The sequence below is a fragment of the Monodelphis domestica genome, chromosome 2 (genome assembly GCF_027887165.1).
Source record: "Monodelphis domestica isolate mMonDom1 chromosome 2, mMonDom1.pri, whole genome shotgun sequence".
Lineage (NCBI taxonomy): Eukaryota > Metazoa > Chordata > Mammalia > Didelphimorphia > Didelphidae > Monodelphis > Monodelphis domestica.
Window position 1 is genome coordinate 285798961 of NC_077228.1, and position 18797 is coordinate 285817757.

General features: G+C 33.7%; 1 protein-coding gene across 2 annotated transcripts in view; it reads left to right on the forward strand.

The window, feature by feature from the left end:
• The window catches only part of UBR2 (ubiquitin protein ligase E3 component n-recognin 2), a 168936-nt gene that overhangs the window by 133978 nt on the left and 16161 nt on the right, over nucleotides 1-18797 (forward strand). For both annotated transcript variants that reach the window (XM_001362230.4, XM_003340481.4), the window contains exons 31-40: nucleotides 3364-3457; nucleotides 4768-4929; nucleotides 8867-8967; nucleotides 10972-11050; nucleotides 11701-11849; nucleotides 12132-12187; nucleotides 14035-14131; nucleotides 14464-14531; nucleotides 15276-15411; nucleotides 17187-17277. In XM_001362230.4, the coding sequence (XP_001362267.1) occupies nucleotides 3364-3457; nucleotides 4768-4929; nucleotides 8867-8967; nucleotides 10972-11050; nucleotides 11701-11849; nucleotides 12132-12187; nucleotides 14035-14131; nucleotides 14464-14531; nucleotides 15276-15411; nucleotides 17187-17277 (1033 nt within the window). The remainder of the gene's footprint in view (nucleotides 1-3363; nucleotides 3458-4767; nucleotides 4930-8866; nucleotides 8968-10971; nucleotides 11051-11700; nucleotides 11850-12131; nucleotides 12188-14034; nucleotides 14132-14463; nucleotides 14532-15275; nucleotides 15412-17186; nucleotides 17278-18797) is intronic.

Genomic DNA, 18797 nt, shown 5'->3' on the forward strand with positions numbered 1-18797 from the left:
TCTTTCTCATAAGTTCTTCTGGACTTCTCTGGGTCATTGCATTGCTGCTAGTAGAAAAGTCTATTTACATTTGATTTGCCGTAATGTATCAGTCTCTGTGTAGTGTTCTACAAGTTCTGCTCCTTTTGCTCTGCATCAATTCCTAGAGATCTTTCCAGTTCACATGGAATTCCTCCAGTTCATTATTCCTTTCAGCACAATAATATTCCATCACCATCAGATATCACAATTTGTTCAGCTTTTCCCCAATTGATGGACACCCCCTCATTTTCAAGTTTTTTTCCAACTACAAAAGAGTGTGGCTAAAAATATTTGTGTATACGTATTTTCCTGTTATCTCTTTGGAGTACAAACCCAGAAGTGGTACAGCTGGGTCAAAGGGCTGGCATTCTTTTAAAGGCCTTTGTACATAATTCCAAATTGCCCTGCAGAATGGTTGGCCCAATTCACAACTTCACCAGCAGTGAATTAAGTGTCCCAATTTTGTCTCATCTCCTCCAATACTTAGCACTTTCCTTTACTATCATATTGATCAATCTGCTAGGTGTAAGACTAGAGTTGTTTTAATTTGCATTTCTCTAATCAGGAGGGGTTGAGAACACTTTTTTCATGTGCTTATTGATACTTTTGATTTCATCATGTGAAAACTGCCTATTCATGTCCCTTGACTTTTTGTCAATTGGGGAATGGCTTGATTTTTTGTAAATTTGACTTAGTTCCTTATATATTTGGAAAATTAAACCTTTTTTCAGAGAGTTTGTTATAAAAATGTTCTCCCATTTTGTTGCTTTCCTTCTCGTTTTGGTTGCATTGGTTTTGTTTGTACAAATCCTTTTTAATTTGATATGATCAAAGCCATTCATTTTACATTTTGTAATGTTCTCTATCTCTTGTTTGGTCTTAAATTCCTTCCTTTCCCACAGATCTGACAGGTATACTATTCTATGTTCAATTAATTTATTTATGATTTCATTCTTTATATTTAAGTCATTTACCCTTTTTTTTTTAATTTATCTTGGTATTAGGTGTAAGATGTTGATCTAAACTTGATTTTTCCCATACTGTTTTCCAATTTTCCCAGCAGTTTTTGTCAAATAGTGAGTTCTTGTCCCAAAAGCTAGGATCTTTGGGTTTATTGAACTCTAGCTTGCTGAGATCATTTACTTCTAGTCTATTCCATTGATCCTCCCTCCTGTCTCTTAGTAGCCAGTATCATAATGTTTTGATGACCATTGCTTTATAGTACAGTTTAAGATCTGGCCCCCATCCTTCACATCTTTTTTCATTATTTCCCTTGATATTCTTGATCTCTTGTTCTTCCAGATGAACTTTGTTATATAATTTTATTAAATTATTTATAAAAATAATTTTTAATTCTATAAAAAGTTTTTTGGTAGTTTGATAGGTTTGGCACTCAATAAGTAGATTAATTTGGGCAGAATTGTCATTTTTATTATGTTATTACCCTTCCAACTTTAAAATCATCTTAACTCCTTACTTTGTTTGCTTCATCCCACATAGCTAATCAGTTTCCATATCTTGTTTCTTCCTCCCCAACACCTATCAGTTCTGTTCTCTTTGTTATACTCAGCAGCTATCACTTTAATCCAGGCCCTTATTACCTCTTGCCCTGGAGTATCATCATAGACTTCTTATTGGTCTCTTTGCCTTGAGTGTCTCTGAAACTCATTTTCTACACCACTACCAGACTGATATTCCTAAAGCACAAGTCTAACCATATCACTACCCTGCTCAGTAAACATTAGTGGCCCCTCTTACCTCTAGGATCAAATACAAATTCCTCTATTTGTCATGTAAATTCCCTCACAACATGGAGCCAACCTACCTTTCCAGCCTTAGAGAGAGAATGTGTGTGTATGTGTGTATTTTTTATTAAGTCTTACCTTCTGTCATAAAATCAACTGAGTATTAGTTCCAAGGCAGAAGAACATTAAGGTCTAAGTAACTGGGGTTAAGTGACTTGTCCACAGATACACAACTAAGAAGTGTCTGAGGCTGGACTTGAACCTGAGACCTCCCATCTCCATCTGCTGCGTCACTTAGCTGCCCTGCCTTAGGGTATATTGTTTGCCTTCATTCACTCTACAATCCAGCCAAACTATCCTTGCTGTTCCCCATACATGACATTTAGTCTCCTGTCTCTTTACCAGGTTATTCCACATTTCTTGAATGCACACCCTCCTCACCTCTGCCATTTACAAAATTCAGAGCTCAGCTGGAGGGCAATTTGGAACTATGCCCAAAGTGTTATAAAACAATGTAAACTCTTTGTTCCAGTAATATCATTACCAAGTCTGTATCACAAAGGGATAAGAAAAAAGAGAGCAAGTTCCTACTTGTACAAAAATATGTATAGCCACGCTCTTTGTAGTGGCAAAGAATTGGAAATTGAAATCATGTCCATCAATTAGGGAAAGGCTGAACAAATTGTGGTATATGACAGGATGAAATACTATTGTGCTATAAGGAATGATGAACAGGATGATTTCAAAAAGAATTGTAAAGATCTGCATGAACTGATGCAGAGTGAAGTGAGAAGAGCCAGGAGGACATTGTACACAGTAACAGCAATATTGTGGAATGATCAACTCTGGTAGATTTAGTTACTTTCAGCAAATACCATGATCCAGGACAATTCTGAGGGACTTATATAACAAAGAATCCTATCCATCTCAAGAGAAAAAACTGTTGGAGTTGGGATGCAGATGAGAGCAGATGATTTTTCACTTGTTTATTTAAGGTTTTGATTTTATATGATTATTCACTTACAAAAATGAACAGTATAGCAATATGTTTTGCATGATAATACATCTATAACCCAGATTAAATTATTTGCCAACTCTGAGAGTGTGGAGGAAAGGGAGGGAGGAAGGGAGAAAATTTGGATTGTAGAATTTCAAAAAACTTATGTGGAAATTTATTATTATATGTAATTAGTAAAAATAAATCAATCAGTTTCAAAACTCAGCTCAGGCACTACTTTGAGCAGGAGGTCTTGCCCAATTCTCCCCCCGCCCTCAACCAAATGTCAGTGCTTCTTGCCCAAAATTACCCTGCATTATATTTTATGTGTTTCATATTTGCTTATTTATGAGCATGTTATCATTTCCCCTCAATAGAATGTAAGCCAAGCTATTGAGGCCAGAGATTATTTGTTTTTTTGTTTATCATCAGCAAAGGATATGACACATAGGAGGTGTTTAATAAATGTTGGTTGATTGATTTAGCTTTTGTGAACCTACAGTTATCTCCAGGCCATGATGGAGAATTTAAATAGAACTTTTGGGAGCGCATTTTTCATATGAAAAATAAATACTCTCTTTTTTCCCTCTTTTTATCTAGAAAAATACGATCCATTATTTATGCATCCCGACTTGTCCTGTGGAACACACACTGGTAGCTGCGGGCACATAATGCATGCGCACTGTTGGCAAAGGTAATTGTTGATCAATATTTATAAATATTAACATTACTTTCAGTTCTCAAAATTGAACTTAAGGAAGTTCAATACCAGAAAAGGACTCCAAACTTGCAAATACAAATAACTTATCACTATTGAACTAATTATGGATAAAGTTTATTATTTATTGATAATAAAAGGGATTATTTACAAATATTCATGAGACTATATAGATACATATATAATGCAGCATTGCAAGTAAATCTAACCCTTTTTTCCTTCTAAGGAAGATAGTACATAGTGACAAATATTAAATAATGTAACTGAGGAAGGAGGATCATTAGAGTAAATTCAGTTCCAGGAAGGAGTTGTTGAGAGTGGTGGAGTGAGATTTGACCTTGTGCTTGGAAAATGGTGTCTTTTCTGTCTTTAGGTCTAAATTAAATTAAGTAATCTTGGATCCTTGGTAAGTAGTACTATCTACATATTCTCTGAGTTATCATGGCTCACTGCTGCTAACTAAAGAGGACCTAGTGCTGCCACCACCTCAGCCATGCCAGTTTGTATAGAGTAGGGTCTAAGCCAGCTGTAGGATTCTTTTGAGTTTCCCCAGGCCCACTGGGGTTCTTGGAAAATATGACAAAAATATTATGATGCTGGATCATCTTTACTACTTGCATCATTACTTATACTCTCCAAATTAATATAATATTAGGTGATTTGACCGTTGTAAACAGATAAATATTTTATCTTAAACATTTTCTATATAAAAGTGGGGAGGTAATTAAATCTAGGGTACATATCTATTGTCATTAAAAATCTTTTGAGGTGGAATGAAAAAAAAATTACATGCAGATCACTAAAAGTTCACCTCTAGTAAAACAAAACTCTTTATACTCCAAAGAGTAATATACTCATACTGATTATAAACGTTAGGGAAATCATTTAATAAGAAACCAAGATAATTCTGCCTCACTGTAAAAAAAACACATTATTTGCTTACTTTGATAAATATATTAAATATTTCCTAGGATTCTAGTAAACACAGAGTTCCTTAGTAATGCAATGCAATTTCTTGCTGCCAGCTCTTTGTTGAGCAATGGAGTAAAACCTGTGATCCTCTAAACTTCATCTCTGTTCCAGATTGTTATTTATGGATTATAGAATAGCACTACAATTGACCTTAGAAGTCCTCTAGCTTTATCCTTAGATGAGACTAAGATCCAGAAATCTTTGATTTGTCCAAGGTTACATGGCTAGTTGATGCTAGAGCTGTGGGAACTATATAATTAATGATATTTTTTTTAATGTGAATTTCATTGAAAGACCTAACTCCTGTTTTGAAGGTATTTTGATGCTGTACAAGCAAAGGAACAAAGAAGACAACAGAGATTACGTGTGCACACAAGCTATGATGTAGAAAATGGAGAATTCCTTTGTCCCCTTTGTGAATGTTTAAGCAATACTGTTATTCCTTTGCTTCTTCCTCCAAGAAATATATTTAACAGGTACTCTAATTTATAGTATCTCATTAATGAAGTGAGAATATTCATTAAAGATAACATTAATCATCTAAGTTTGCAAAAATTAGTTATATCATTTTTTCTCCTATTTAATGTTTTCAAAATTCTCTATAAACTTCCTTTTTCATTTCTTAGAACAAATCCATGCAGTATTTTTTCCATCTCCAAGAACATGATGAGATATATAATTGCTACTCACAAATGCCTCTGCATTGTAGAAATATTTTTTAAACCTTACATTTGAAAATTAAGTCCCCTTTTAACCTCGTCTTTTGAACATTAAAGGACCTATATCACATGTCCAATGTTTTCATTATTTTCCTCTGTACTTTTTCCAACTTAATTTAGAGGCCTCAAATTGGACACATTGCAATCTGTCTTAGCAAATAGAACATTGTTAAGTACTGCTAGGAATTGAGGACCTAAAAATAATTTAATGCATTTGCATGCATATATTTTAAAATACTAATGTTTTTTTAATATCTCCAGGTGGTTTTTAGGATTTGGAGACCTATTATATTCCATATATCATCAGGAATGCTTGAAAGTCTTCTATTTCATTTAATTTTCATTCCCCTAAAGAATCAGTTATACTACGTTTTGCTGGGTTCTTGGTTATAATCCCAACTCCTTTGTCCTCTAGAACATTATATTCCAAGCCCTCCAATCCTTCAGTGTAGAAACTCGTAATCACTATGTTATTCTGACAATACCTCCATAATATTTGAATTGTTTCTTTCTAGCTGCTTGTAATATTTTCTTCTTGATCTGGATGCTCTAGAATTTGAATTTGACTATAATATTCTTAGAAGTTTTCATTTGGGGGATCTCTTTCAGGAGATATCAGTGTATTTTTTTCAGTTTCCCTTTTCCCTCTTGATTCTTGGATGTCAAAGTGGTTTTCTTAATAAGTTCTTGAAATATAATCTCTAGGTTCTTTTTTTTTTTTTTGGTTTGTTTTACCATGGATTTCAAGTAATACAATAATTCTTAAATTTATATCTCCTTAATCTATTTTCTAGGTCAGTTGTTTTCCCAATGATATAATTCACATTTTCTTCTGTTTTTTTTTTCACTCTTTTGATTTTGTTGTATCATTTCTTAATGTTTCATGGCATCATTAGCTTCCACTTGCCCTTTTTTTAATTTTAAGGGAATTGTTTTTCTTCAGTAAACTTTTATACCTCCTTTTCCATTTGTCCAATTCTCCTTTTTTCTTTTTAAAAAATCCTTACTTTCTGTCTTAGAAGATATTAAGTATTAGTTCCACAGCAAAGGGTTGGTAAGGTCAAGATTAAATGTCTTGCCCAGGGTCACACAACTCAGAAGTGTCTGAAGACAGATTTGAATGCAAGATCTCCCATCTGTTTCTCCTTTACCAAGCTGTTGATTCTTTCTTGCATCACTTTCATTCCCCCCCCACCCCCATTTTTCCTCTGCTTCTCTTATTTGATTTTTTAAATCCTTTTTGAGCTCTTCCATAATCTGAAAGCAGTTCATATTTTTCTTTGAGGCTTTGCATGTAGCTTCTTTGATCTCTTCTGATTTTGTGTTTTGATCTTCCTTATCACCACAGTTATTTTCTGTGGTCAGGTTCTTTTTTTATGTTTGCTCATTTTCCCAGCCTTTTTCTTGCCTTTTGACTTATTTTTTGGTTGAAGAAAATCAAAGATAAAAGATGAACCCATAACCCACTTAGATTCTTGTATGGTTGAATATTGGATACTTTTTCTCTTATTAGAGATTTTTTTTTTACTTTTTAAATTTTTTTTCAGTTACATATAGAAACAATTTCTGACAATATGTTTTCTGACATTTTGCAATTCAGATTCTCTCCCTCAAGGTGGCAAAATAATGTTATCGTTTATACTAGTGCTTTCATGCTGTATGGATTTCCATATTCCCCATACTGTGACAGAAGATATATATCCACACATATAATAAAATGAAAGATAACATGCTTTGATCTGTAATCAGATTCCAACAGTTCCTTCTCTGGCTGTGGATAGCATTTTTATCATGGTCCATTTAGGTTATCTTGGGACCATTTTTTTTGCAAATAACAGTTTAGTCCTTCACAATTGATCATTGTACAATATTTCTGTTGCTGTTTATACTATTCTCATTCTGTTCACTTCATTTTGCATCAGTTCATATAAGTCTTTACAGTTTTTTTATCCTGTTCATTATTTCTTATGACACTATATTTACCACTATTTGCCACTATATACCACAACTTGTTTCTCCATCCCCCGATTAATGGGCACCCCCCTCCCCAGTTTCTAGTTCCATGCCACGGTAAAGAGAACTGCTAAAAATATTTTTGTGCCCATAGATCCTTTTCCCCATCTCTGATCTCTTTGGGATACAAACCCTGTAGTAGTATTGCTGGGTCAAAGGATAATGCATTGTTTTATGGCCTTTTGGGTGTGGTTCCTTATTACTCTCCAAAATGGTTAAATCAGTTCACAGTTCTACCAACAGTGTATTAGTGTCCAAATTTTCCCACATTCCCTCCCAACATTTGTAATTTTCCTTTTTCATTGTATTAGTCTGTTAGGGTGTTTTAATTTGCAATTCTCTAATCAATATTGATTAGGAGCATTCTTTCACATGACTATAGATAGTTTTAATTCATTTGAGAACTATATCTGTTTATATCCTTTGACCATTTATCAATTGTGGAATGATTAGTTTTCTTATAAATTTCACTCAGTCCTCTATATATTTGAGAAATGAGTACTTTGTCAGAGCCACTTGCTCTAAATTTTTTTTGCTAATTTGTTGTTTCCCTGTTAATCTTGGTTGCATATGTTTTCTTTGTATAAACCTTTTAATTTGTCATAATGAAAATTATCTGTTTCATTTTTCATCATGTTCTCTTTGACTTGTTTGGTCATAAATTCTTCTCTTATCCACAAGTCTGACAGGTAATTTTTCTCTGTTCATCCAATTTGTTTATGGTATCACTTTATTTCTATATCAAGTATCCATTTTAACTTTATCTTGGTGTGAGATGGTGGTCTATGCTTATTTCTGCCATATTGTTTTCCAATTTTCCTAGCAGTTTTTGTCCTAGTGAGTTCTTTGCCCAGTTGCTTATATCTTTTGGTTTATTGAACACCAAATTACTATGGTCATTAACTACTGGGTGTTGATTTCCTAACCTATTCCATTGTTCCAGTACTCTATTTCTTAGCCAGTACCAAATTATTTTGATAACTGCTGCTTTATAGTATAGTTTGAAATATGGTTTGGCCAAGCTTCAGATTTTATTTTGAAGGAAAGGGATGATATATGGTCTATCGCTGATAACAATATAAGTGAAAGGGAACTATTATGAGAAACAATGCTAAATTGTTTCTTATAGTACCGGGACTTAATTACTATACCCTGTTGTTTTGTTTTATTTTGTTTTTTTAAACCCTTACCTTCCGTCTTGGAGTCAATACTGTGCATTGGCTCCAAGGCAGAAGAGTGGTAAGGGCTAGGCAATGGGGGTCAAGTGACTTGCCCAGGGTCACACAGCTGGGAAGTGTCTGAGGTCAGATTTGAACCTAGGTCCTCCGGTCTCTAGGCCTGGCTCTCAACACATTGAGCTACCAGCTGCCCCCTTACCCTGTTGTTAATGAACAGCTCTTTGTGAAATGTATTTTGCTTTAAGAAATAATTTTGAGTTACTCATAATTCAAATATAGAGTTTGGGGGGGTTTGCAGCTCAAGTAAGAGTGATTAATGCTTTAAACCTTAAAAATAAGTTATTTTTATTAATAATAAACTGATAAATAGGAGTTTTTGTTTTGAAAGCATTTATAGATGATTTGACTTATTAATTCACTTAAATGTGTGATTATTTGAAGAAATGCTTTGTTCCCTATCACATTCTTGCCTGTTTTTTAATATTGCTCATCTTTTCTAACAGGCTGGATTTTTCTGACCAACCAAATCTTGTTCAGTGGATTAGGACAGTAACTCAGCAGATAAAAGCACTGCAGGTTCTACGGAAAGAAGAAAGTACTTTCAGTGAGTTCTGATTTCTCTCCGTCTAGCTACTTCCACAGGGTCTGACTGGGTTACTGTTTTAATTATAAGATCTTCCATGTCACTATTTGATTTTAAACTATCAGTTTTACTATATAGTTGCCTGTTCATTCAAAATATAACACAAACATTTGAAGCTTACAACAAAAATATTCAGGCTCTCCTTTTCAGAGCAGCTGGGAGTAAATGATATAAAATTGAATGTTTAATGTCAAGCAATAATACTTAATTGAGAGGAGCCATCATGACATAATGTATAAAACCTGAACTTAGGAGTTAGGAAGACCTGGATTATTCAGATCCTACCTTTGACACACTAGCTGTGGCAATGGAAAGTCCCTCTTTATTAATATCATTTGTAAAATTTAAATGGTAATACTTATACCTATTGTTAGAATTGTTTTGAAATGAGACAGTGTTGTAAAGCACTGTGTAAACTTTTAAAAGTGCTATATAAAGTCAGTCATTATTAACCAACCAGCCACTTATATTATTATTGACACTGTTTTATAATCAAGAAATAGGAGCACATTTGTATCAGTGTTAGAGGAAGTAAAGCAGTTTAGCCTAGTCTCTTTTATCCTCCCTCTTTGCCTTCTCTCTCTCTCTCTCTCTCTCTCTCTCTCTCCCTCTCTCTCCCTCTCTCCCTCTCTCTCTCCCTCTCCCTCCCTTAACTTCTATCAGTATCAATTCTAAGACAGAAGAGTGGAAAAGAATAGGTAATCAGGATTAAGTGCTTGCCCAGGATCACATAGCTAACAGGTGTCAAAGGCCAGATTTGAACTCCAGTTTCTCCCAACTTCAGGTCTGATGCTCTATCCACTGTACTGACCTGACTATAGTCCCCCCTCCTTGCCTTTTTATTTCTCTCCATACTTGCCATCTGAAAGTCAAGGTTATTTTAGAAAAGATGATGGTTATGATAATGATGATTATTGCTAACTAATCACACACCACCTGAGAGGCAACTATTCCATTTTTTAATTGCTCTTAGGAGGCTTTCTTTATGTCCTCTAAAATCTATCTCTTTGTACCTTTAGGATCTGAGAATCATAAGTTAAAGTTAGAAGAGACTTTAGAAGAGGTTATCTAGTCCAGTGCCCTCTTTTACATCTCAGAAAACTGGGAAGAGAGGTGGAGTAACTTTCCCAAGGTCACAAAGGTAGTAAGTGAAATAGTCAGGATTTAAACCTAAATCCTCTAACTGCAAATCTAGCATTCTTTTCATGGCACATTTCAGCCTTTAAACCTAGTTCTGCTCTCTGGGCTCAAAACAAGTCTAATCTTTCCATGTTGTCTAGTTGGGAGTAAAGTGGGATTCTTGCCTTTTGGATTGTATTCTGGAGAGTATGTATGTGTGTGTACACACACACACACACACACACACACACACACACACACACACATACACTAATGAAACTTAAGAAGATTATCTGAATATATTAGTTTAACTGCCACATCATATTGTTAGCTCACTAATCTCATACTCCTCTAAAGTATCTTTCACATAAACTGCCACCTAGTGATATCTTCCCCATCTTGTTCTTATATAGTTTATTTTTATTGTAATATTTTACATTTATCTCTTAAACATACCTAACACTCAAGTTAAACTCCATTTTATTAAATTTAGGCCATTAATTTCCAGCCCTGTTGGAATCCTTTAGGGATCCCAGTTATGCTATCCAACATCATATTGTCTGTCTCTCACAGTTCTAAGAGTCTTTAGGGCTAATCATTCAGCAAATTGTCATTATAATAGCTAGTATTTCTTATTTATTCCAAAGAAGGGTTTAAAGAAGCAAAGGAAGCCTCCTGTTTGATGCCACCATTATAAGTGATGTTACATAGAATTCCTAGGATTCTGTATCTGTAGTTTCTTCGACCTATCATTGTTTTTAATAACCAGAAAAATATTTTTAGTTGGTTCAAATAAGGTGTGTGTGCTTGTTTGTGTGCCTACATAATATATGACTTTTCTTATAGATCCTCCATCTTCTGAAAATTCAGAAAGTATGATTGAACTACAATTCCCTGAAGGGTTTAGGCCTGATTTTCGACCGAAGTAAGTCCCATCTTAAACAAGTACCTTAACTATAATGTTCATTTTTTCTGTACCTGCCTATTTTTATTATCATTTAACTTTTATATGATTTTAATTTTCAAGTATATCCTTTCCCTCTCCCCTACTTATAGAGCCATCTCTTATAACAAAGAATAAAAAATAAAGGGGAAAAAGGTTCCACAAAACTAACAAATCTGTCAGCCAAAACTGAATGTATAGGTGGTGTTTCAAACCATAAGGCCTCCCATCTTTTCATTAAAGAAAAAGAGGTGTATTTATTTTCTCATCTGTTCTTCAGAGCCAATCTTGATTACTATTTTTGTTATATAGCATTCAGTTGTTTCTTTGCTTATTTCGTTTATATTATTGTCATTGAACATTTTGTAAGTTCTTCAACACACTCCTATGTTTTCAGAGTTAAACATTGTAGTATGATTCTGTTTGATGTGTTTCTTTCCCTCTCAAAACAAATATGTTTCTTGCTGATTTAAATTTATATATGTGAAGTACTTGATATCTTAAAACACTTTAAAACTTAAATATTTAGCACATGCCAAATAGATTGAATTTATTCAGTCTAAGAAACCTTGTATTCAAATTAATGTGAGGGTATAATCTTTGGGAGCTAACTCCAAATTTGTCCATTTCAGGAATCCATATTCTGAAAGTATTAAAGAAATGCTGACAACATTTGGAACAGCCACTTACAAAGTGGGACTAAAGGTTCATCCCAATGAAGAGGATCCCCGTGTCCCCATAATGTGTTGGGGTAGCTGTGCATATACTATTCAAACCATAGGTAAGCATTTGACTTCCATAAGGCCTACTCATATGTCAGAGCTTATACTAATATAAATGATAGATATAGAACTAACTCAGCAGTAGTTTACCTTTACCAATTTATAAATTGTAGATTACAAATAAACATTTTTAAAAATCTCACTTTGAGAACTTATGATTCAGAAGGAACATGGTTTCAGTTTTAATACTTCAATATACTGACATGTAATACTGACATATTACAGTAAAAAGACCTAAAAATTGTAACACCTAAATTTCATCATTATTTTGCTTTCTTTAGAAAGAATATTAAATGATGAAGAGAAACCATTATTTGGGCATTTGCCTTGCCGACAGGTAAGATGTCACCTTGCCCTTGATTCCTTCAAGGTTGTTGGATGGGATAAGTTTCCACTGTTGTTTAGTGTTTTCGTGTTGTTGTTTTTTAATTATGAAATGGTCACTGATATCTGTATTCAACTCCCTCATATTAAAATCTGTTTTCTTTTACAGTACTTAAAATTATTTGATTTGCTTTTCATGAAGACTTAGTTTCAATAGGTTGAGTTTCAGCAAACAACAACAACAAAACCAGACAATCTGCCTTGTCAAACACACTGCTGGGACCCATACAACCCACAACACTCCCAAGTGTAGCCTAAACCAGATTAAAATGCAACTCAGAAATATTTAACAAAATAAATAAAAATACAATTTAAAAATAGGTAACTATTACATTTCAAAGCTAAGTCAGTAGGTGACCTAAAGGGATATATCTGTACAGATTAGTGACCCCTGTTTCTCCTTGAGTTTGACATCTGCTGTAGGAGTTCTTCAAGGGTAATAAAGGAGTGCAAGTGTGCCTATGAGGAGAAATAAAGTGTAGTCACTCATGGAAGCCTTCTCACGTGAGACTTATTTATTATTTTCCTGTGTGGCAGTTATAAATGATAACTAGTTCTTCTTTTGGCTACAACTATGTAAATGTGATCCCTACTGATAGTATATTCCCTTGAGCCCTTCTTATGTTAATAAATCACTGAAATTGAAGGATTTGATGGAACACTTGAAGGAATTATTATGGCATCAGAAATATTGATCCCAAAAAAAGAAAAAGAAATAACATTCCTTTTTTGTGTCTGTCGTGTATCTCTTAGTCCTTTATAATAAGTTGATGGAGTAGTTGTCTTAAGTACAACAATGTGCTTTTACATCGGAAAATAAGGTGAGCAAAGATGTATTAGATGGATAACAAATCTAATTTATCCAGCTAGCTTCAGATGAAGTATTTGGCAGATATCTTTCAATCTTTTAAACTTCAAAATGGCCTTCCTAAGTATAAGTATATTATTGTTCCACAGTTGTTGGTGAGTTGTTGGGCAATCAAGTCAGTCATGTTTGACTTTGTGACCACATTTGGAGTTTTCTTAGCAGAGATGCTGGAGTGGTTAATCATTTTTTTTCCAACATTTCACAGATGAGGAACCTGAAGCAAACAGGGTGGAGTGACTTCCCCAGAGTCATACAGCTAGTAAATGTCTGAGGCCAGATTTGAACTCAGGAAGATGAGTCTTCCTGATTCCAGGCCTGCTACTCTATTCACTGCTCGCACCTAGCTGCCCTGTTCTGCAGTATTTTTCTATATCTCCCCTTGAAGTCTTGAAAAAATATATTTTTCTGACTTAGCTAAATTCACCTCCTTTTCACTTACTCTTGTGTGTGTGTGTGTGTGTGTGTGTGTGTGTGTGTGTGTGTGTGTGTGTGTGTGTGTGTGTGTGTGTGTGTGTGGAAAAATGTAATATATAGAGATATAAAGAGCAATAGGGTGTGTATACATTTATATGTACACACACACACACACACACAATATATATATATATATAAAACCATTCCTCTTTTAATCTCATACATCAAAGTCTTTCTTCAAGGTGTCAGAGATAAAAATCCCTTCTTCCAAGTAATAATCAATACATTATCTACTAAACCATTTTATGATATTCATGGTATAAATGTAACTTTACGTGAGATATTGCCTCCTGAGGGCAAATCAAAAGGCTAAGTATAACAGGAAATTATCATAGTGGTCTCCCAAATAGAATAGAAATTTCTGTTATGCATTTTAAATAGCTTTCTCTGAAGGAATAGAAATAATTCATATGTTGCAATTTCTTCTTAATAGTTATATTTCAGTTTTCACATTTTAGGACGACTGTCTGAAGTCATTAACAAGATTTGCAGCTGCACATTGGACAGCAGCATCATTTCCAGTGGTGCAGGAACATTTTTGTATACTTTTTGCATGTAAGTTTTAATATGTTAGAGTGCTTTTTGTTAAGTAATGAGTATAAAATATGATAAATATATATTTTTACTTAAATAGTTTTTTGTATTTAGCATACTTTAAAAAAATAGAGCCAGCCCTGAAATAGTATTTTGACATATATGTCTTCAAAATAAAACCAAATTCTCTTTACAAGTTGTTAATTGCAGATTCATTTGTATCTTGTGGAAAATTAAAGTTAAATAGATTTTATTAAGTTTTCAAATGAATATCAGCATTGTGTTACTGTATATGATGTATATACATTGATTTATTTAATATTTACTAATTTATTTTTATTTTTAATATTCAGCACTAGTACCTAATGAAAAATATGGAAATCTTCCTTGCATATTAGATATTGACATGTTTCATTTATTGGTGAGTATGTTCATGATAATCCTTTCAATAGAGCTGGGTTATCCACATAAGTATAGTTTGAGAGCAAGTATGGGGATGGATTGGGAATGATTATCACTTATAATTGTTGTTATTTTAGATTTTTTATTAAAGTTTGGTTGTTGAAATGCAGTCTCTTTTAGGGAATACTAAAAAAGAAAATACTGAGGAAGAGAATTGTTCTAGTTGAAAGAGTTGTAGCTGTGGGCATCAGGAGATGTGAGTTCTTGTTCTGAGTCAACCTCTAGAACAACCTGTGGCTTCAGCAAGTGACCTCCATTCCACCTAGTTCACAGTGTAGTTATGAAGATTAGATGTGACCATATAAACAGTTTTTATTACAATTCACAAGTTTTGTGTTGGGGAAGCTATAGGACAAATTAAATGAGTTAGGACAGAATGTTCATTTCAGCCCCTTGGTTCTTAGGTGTTAGCCAAGGATGAGTGAGAATTCTAGTTTTGTTCTCTAGTGAGATCATTTGTTCAGATGAGAAATATTAGAGTATAGAATAAAGAAATACAGAAAATGCTCTGATGAAAGAAAGTAAAGGAAAAATTAAAATAAAAACCATGGTAGTCTCTATTTCATATATAGTCCTTTTTCTGTCTTTTTTAATTATGAAAATGTTCATGAATATTGATAATTGTCACACTTACAATTTTTTTTTAATTCAAAGGAAGAAAGTGAAATGAACACATTTTGATATTTAATATTATCTTTTCCAGGTGAGCTTGGTACTCTCATTCCCTGCCTTGCAATGTCAGGATTTTTCAGGATTTAGTCTCACCACTGGAGATCTTCACATTTTCCATCTTGTCACTATGGCACACATTGTGCAAATCTTACTTACCTCATGTACAGGTAATGACTTCTGCTTATATTCTTTTGAGAACTTCTTTCAGAAAATATCAAGTTATCTCATGGTTTTTTAAAAATACTACTTAAGAGGGGGCAGCTGGGTGGCTCAGTGGATTGAGAGTCAGGCCTAGAGATGGCAGGTCCTGGGTTCAAATCTGGCCTCAGACACTTCCCAGCTGTGTGACCCTGGGCAAGTCACTTAACCCCCATTGCCTAGCCCTTACCATTCTTCTGCCTTGGAGCCAATACACAATATTGACTCCAAGATGGAAAGTAAAGGTTTATTAAAAAAAATACTACTTAATAGATGAATAAAATATAAATCATAATTCAGTAGCTCTTTTCATTACAACCCCATATAAAGTATTTTGGATTTGAAGCAACTCATTTTTCTAATACATAAAGTAAAATTCTGTGGAGATAGAAATGTTTTGTTTTTAATTTATTGCCTTAAAATAAATTCTCTCTTGACATACCACATGCATTTAAATTAATATAAATAAGTTATTAAGCAAATTTAGTAGGTTTTATTGATTTTCAGATTTGTTTTAAAAATAGAACATTTAACAAACCCTCAAAAAATTCTCTTGAAGCACATTTAATTATGTCTGTATCTTACTGCCTCATAATACAGATAGTACAGAAGGGAAGGTGTATGTAAGCCCCGAGAATTTACAGTGTAAAGGCTATGCTGCTAATACATTGATGATTCATATAAGACTTGTATTTTAAAAACATTTCAAAACAATATATTGAGCCAGTTTTATTTAGTGAAATAAGCTCTGAAGAATTTAGATGCGATCCACCCAAACATATTTGATAGAAGATTAAATATTTGACTGAAGTCAAAGAGTTCCTTCATTAAACAAGTTAATATTTTAGGGTTTTGTTATTTATGTTAATATGGTTAATTGTGGTTTACTCTGTTAGCACTTAATTATTTCTAAAACATTCTATTGGTACTTGTTTTGTTCATCTATCATAGTACTTTAAGTCACTTTTCTCCCTTGCATTCGAAATTCTTTGTGAGGGAACATGTGAATAAATATAGGCAGGTGGGGGGGGGGGGGTATAGGCTCAAGTAGAAAAAGTAAATAAAGTATAAGAATGAACTATGGGACAGGTTCAGAGAGTGAGATGAAAGTTAAGAATAAGCTGTAGTATGTTTTCCAGAGGGTTCAAAACAAATATTCAGGATTTGTTTGTTTTCAAGAAGGGTTAAAGACCCAAAGCAGTTTTTTCTTGATTCTTATCTCCTAATAGCTATGCTCCTCTCATCTTAACTCTTTCTTCTCTAGTAGGTGCAATTTTTCAAAGTTGATCTCAAGAGTCAAATTGTGATCAATATTTCATTAGTTAACTAGTTTCTTTATAATTACATTATTCTGTCCTAGAAGAACTCTTTTTTAGTCCATGGCTGGCCTGCCATACTGAGCTGAGGATGACCCTTTTTTGTGTTGTCAGATTCTGTTCCTCTCAAGTGACTAGGATTCTTTCACTGTTAGGGAAACTGTGTGTGTGTGTATGTGTGTGTGTGTGTGTGTGTGAGAGAGAGAGAGAGAGAGAGAGAGAGAGAGAGAGAGAGAGAGAGAGAGAGAGAGAGAGAGAGAGAGAGAGAGAGAGAGAGAAAAAGTGTAGGTGAAGCAATCCCATCTAAAAGTGTTTTATTTGAGAGCATAAATGTGCTCCAAATTATTTGGAAATTAATTGGTGGTGTTTCTTTTTTTAATATACCTTGCTGGCAATTATAATATACTAATATTTTCTTATCTTTTTAGAAGAGAATGGCATGGACCAAGAAAATCCTACTGGTGAAGAAGAGTTAGCAGTGCTTGCTTTGTACAAAACACTTTGTCACTGTGCAGGAAGGTAACATCTGTACTACACAGGGAGCATGTTGCTCATCTCTATGAGTTTTACCATGCAAAAAAGGTTGTTGATGTGCAGTAGATGCTTGTAGTGTAGCATTTTTTCATTTTACATTTAAATTCCTTATGATAGTTAGGTGGCACTTTTGACCCTTCCCATTGTAAGTGGGTGAACCATCTACTTTGCATTGTCATTGAGGCCAAAGAATGGAGTTGAACTTTTTTTGCCCATTTTTGCATGAACAGTGAGTAGCAAAATGAGTAGAATTCAGAAGCAGAAGCACTTCCTGTTTAATTACTTCAGATATCATCCAGTTATTTTCTTAACCAACCATGTCAGTGATTCAATGATTGAGCAGCACTTTGAAGTGTTTGCTATAGAAAATAGGAAGAGATACCAAGAAATTCTCAAAACAAAATTATTTTTGATTCATTTTGACTTTTTCAAGTGGTTGTTTTCCCCACTTAAGAACTTGCTCAGCTATCCCAAAGCTTTGTTACCAACAACAAGATCAGAGGTTATTATTTCCATTAAAAAGGCTTTACTATGACTTTTTTAAAAGTACTTTCTCTTCTGCATTTTAAGTGTTTACAGTTTACATAATTTTTATAGTTTACAGTTATATAATTTTTGCAGTTTATAGTTACATAATTTGTAGATATCTACAAATATGTACATAACTGTTGGTACTTTAAAGTAAGATCTTTGACCAAAGACTGAAAGAATATATAACTAAATTAGGTGTTTATAACTCTGGGGTCTATGAACTTGTTTTGTTTTGTTTTTAATATTTGATAATTATATTTCAACATAATTGGTTTTTTGTAATCCTATGGATTTTTTTCCTGCCTTTAAAAACATTATGAGAATGGTTCCATAGGCTTCACACAACTGTCCATGAGGTTCATGTCACAAAAAGGGTTAAGAACCACTAAACTACAGGATCACATTTACATTATTGCTCTAAATGAAGATAGAAGATAAAGGGAAGTTTCCATTAAATGGAAGGACTATTCACAGGTTTTTCTTAGAGAGGCAAATAATGAGAGTTACTGGAATTTATTTTATTGGGCATCAAAAGGCAACAAGCAAAGTTATTTCATGGGATTTGGTCAGCTCATGGCAGTGTCATGAGCATTCATCAACAAACCACTTTGAAGACAATTGCCATATCTGAAGAAGATTAGGAGGAATAGAAATTATAGAAAGAACTAAATCAACTCACACTTGATGACTTTAGTGCAAAGCTGGGCATAGTAGGGGTTGACAAAAAACTTACTGGAAAATGTGACTCAGTATTAATATACAAAAAAAGCCAAAGGTTTGTAGATTATAAGGAAGCCTTGCACTTACACAAGCCTCTTGCCTTACTTTATGTATCAGAAAAACTGGTTTCAGTAAGAAAGGTTAGGCACTGGATATGATAAGAATTAACGAACATCACAAAAATTGGAATCTATTCTAATAATCAAGAAATAACCAGTTATTGATATGGAAGTCTTTTCCAAATCAATTGTCTT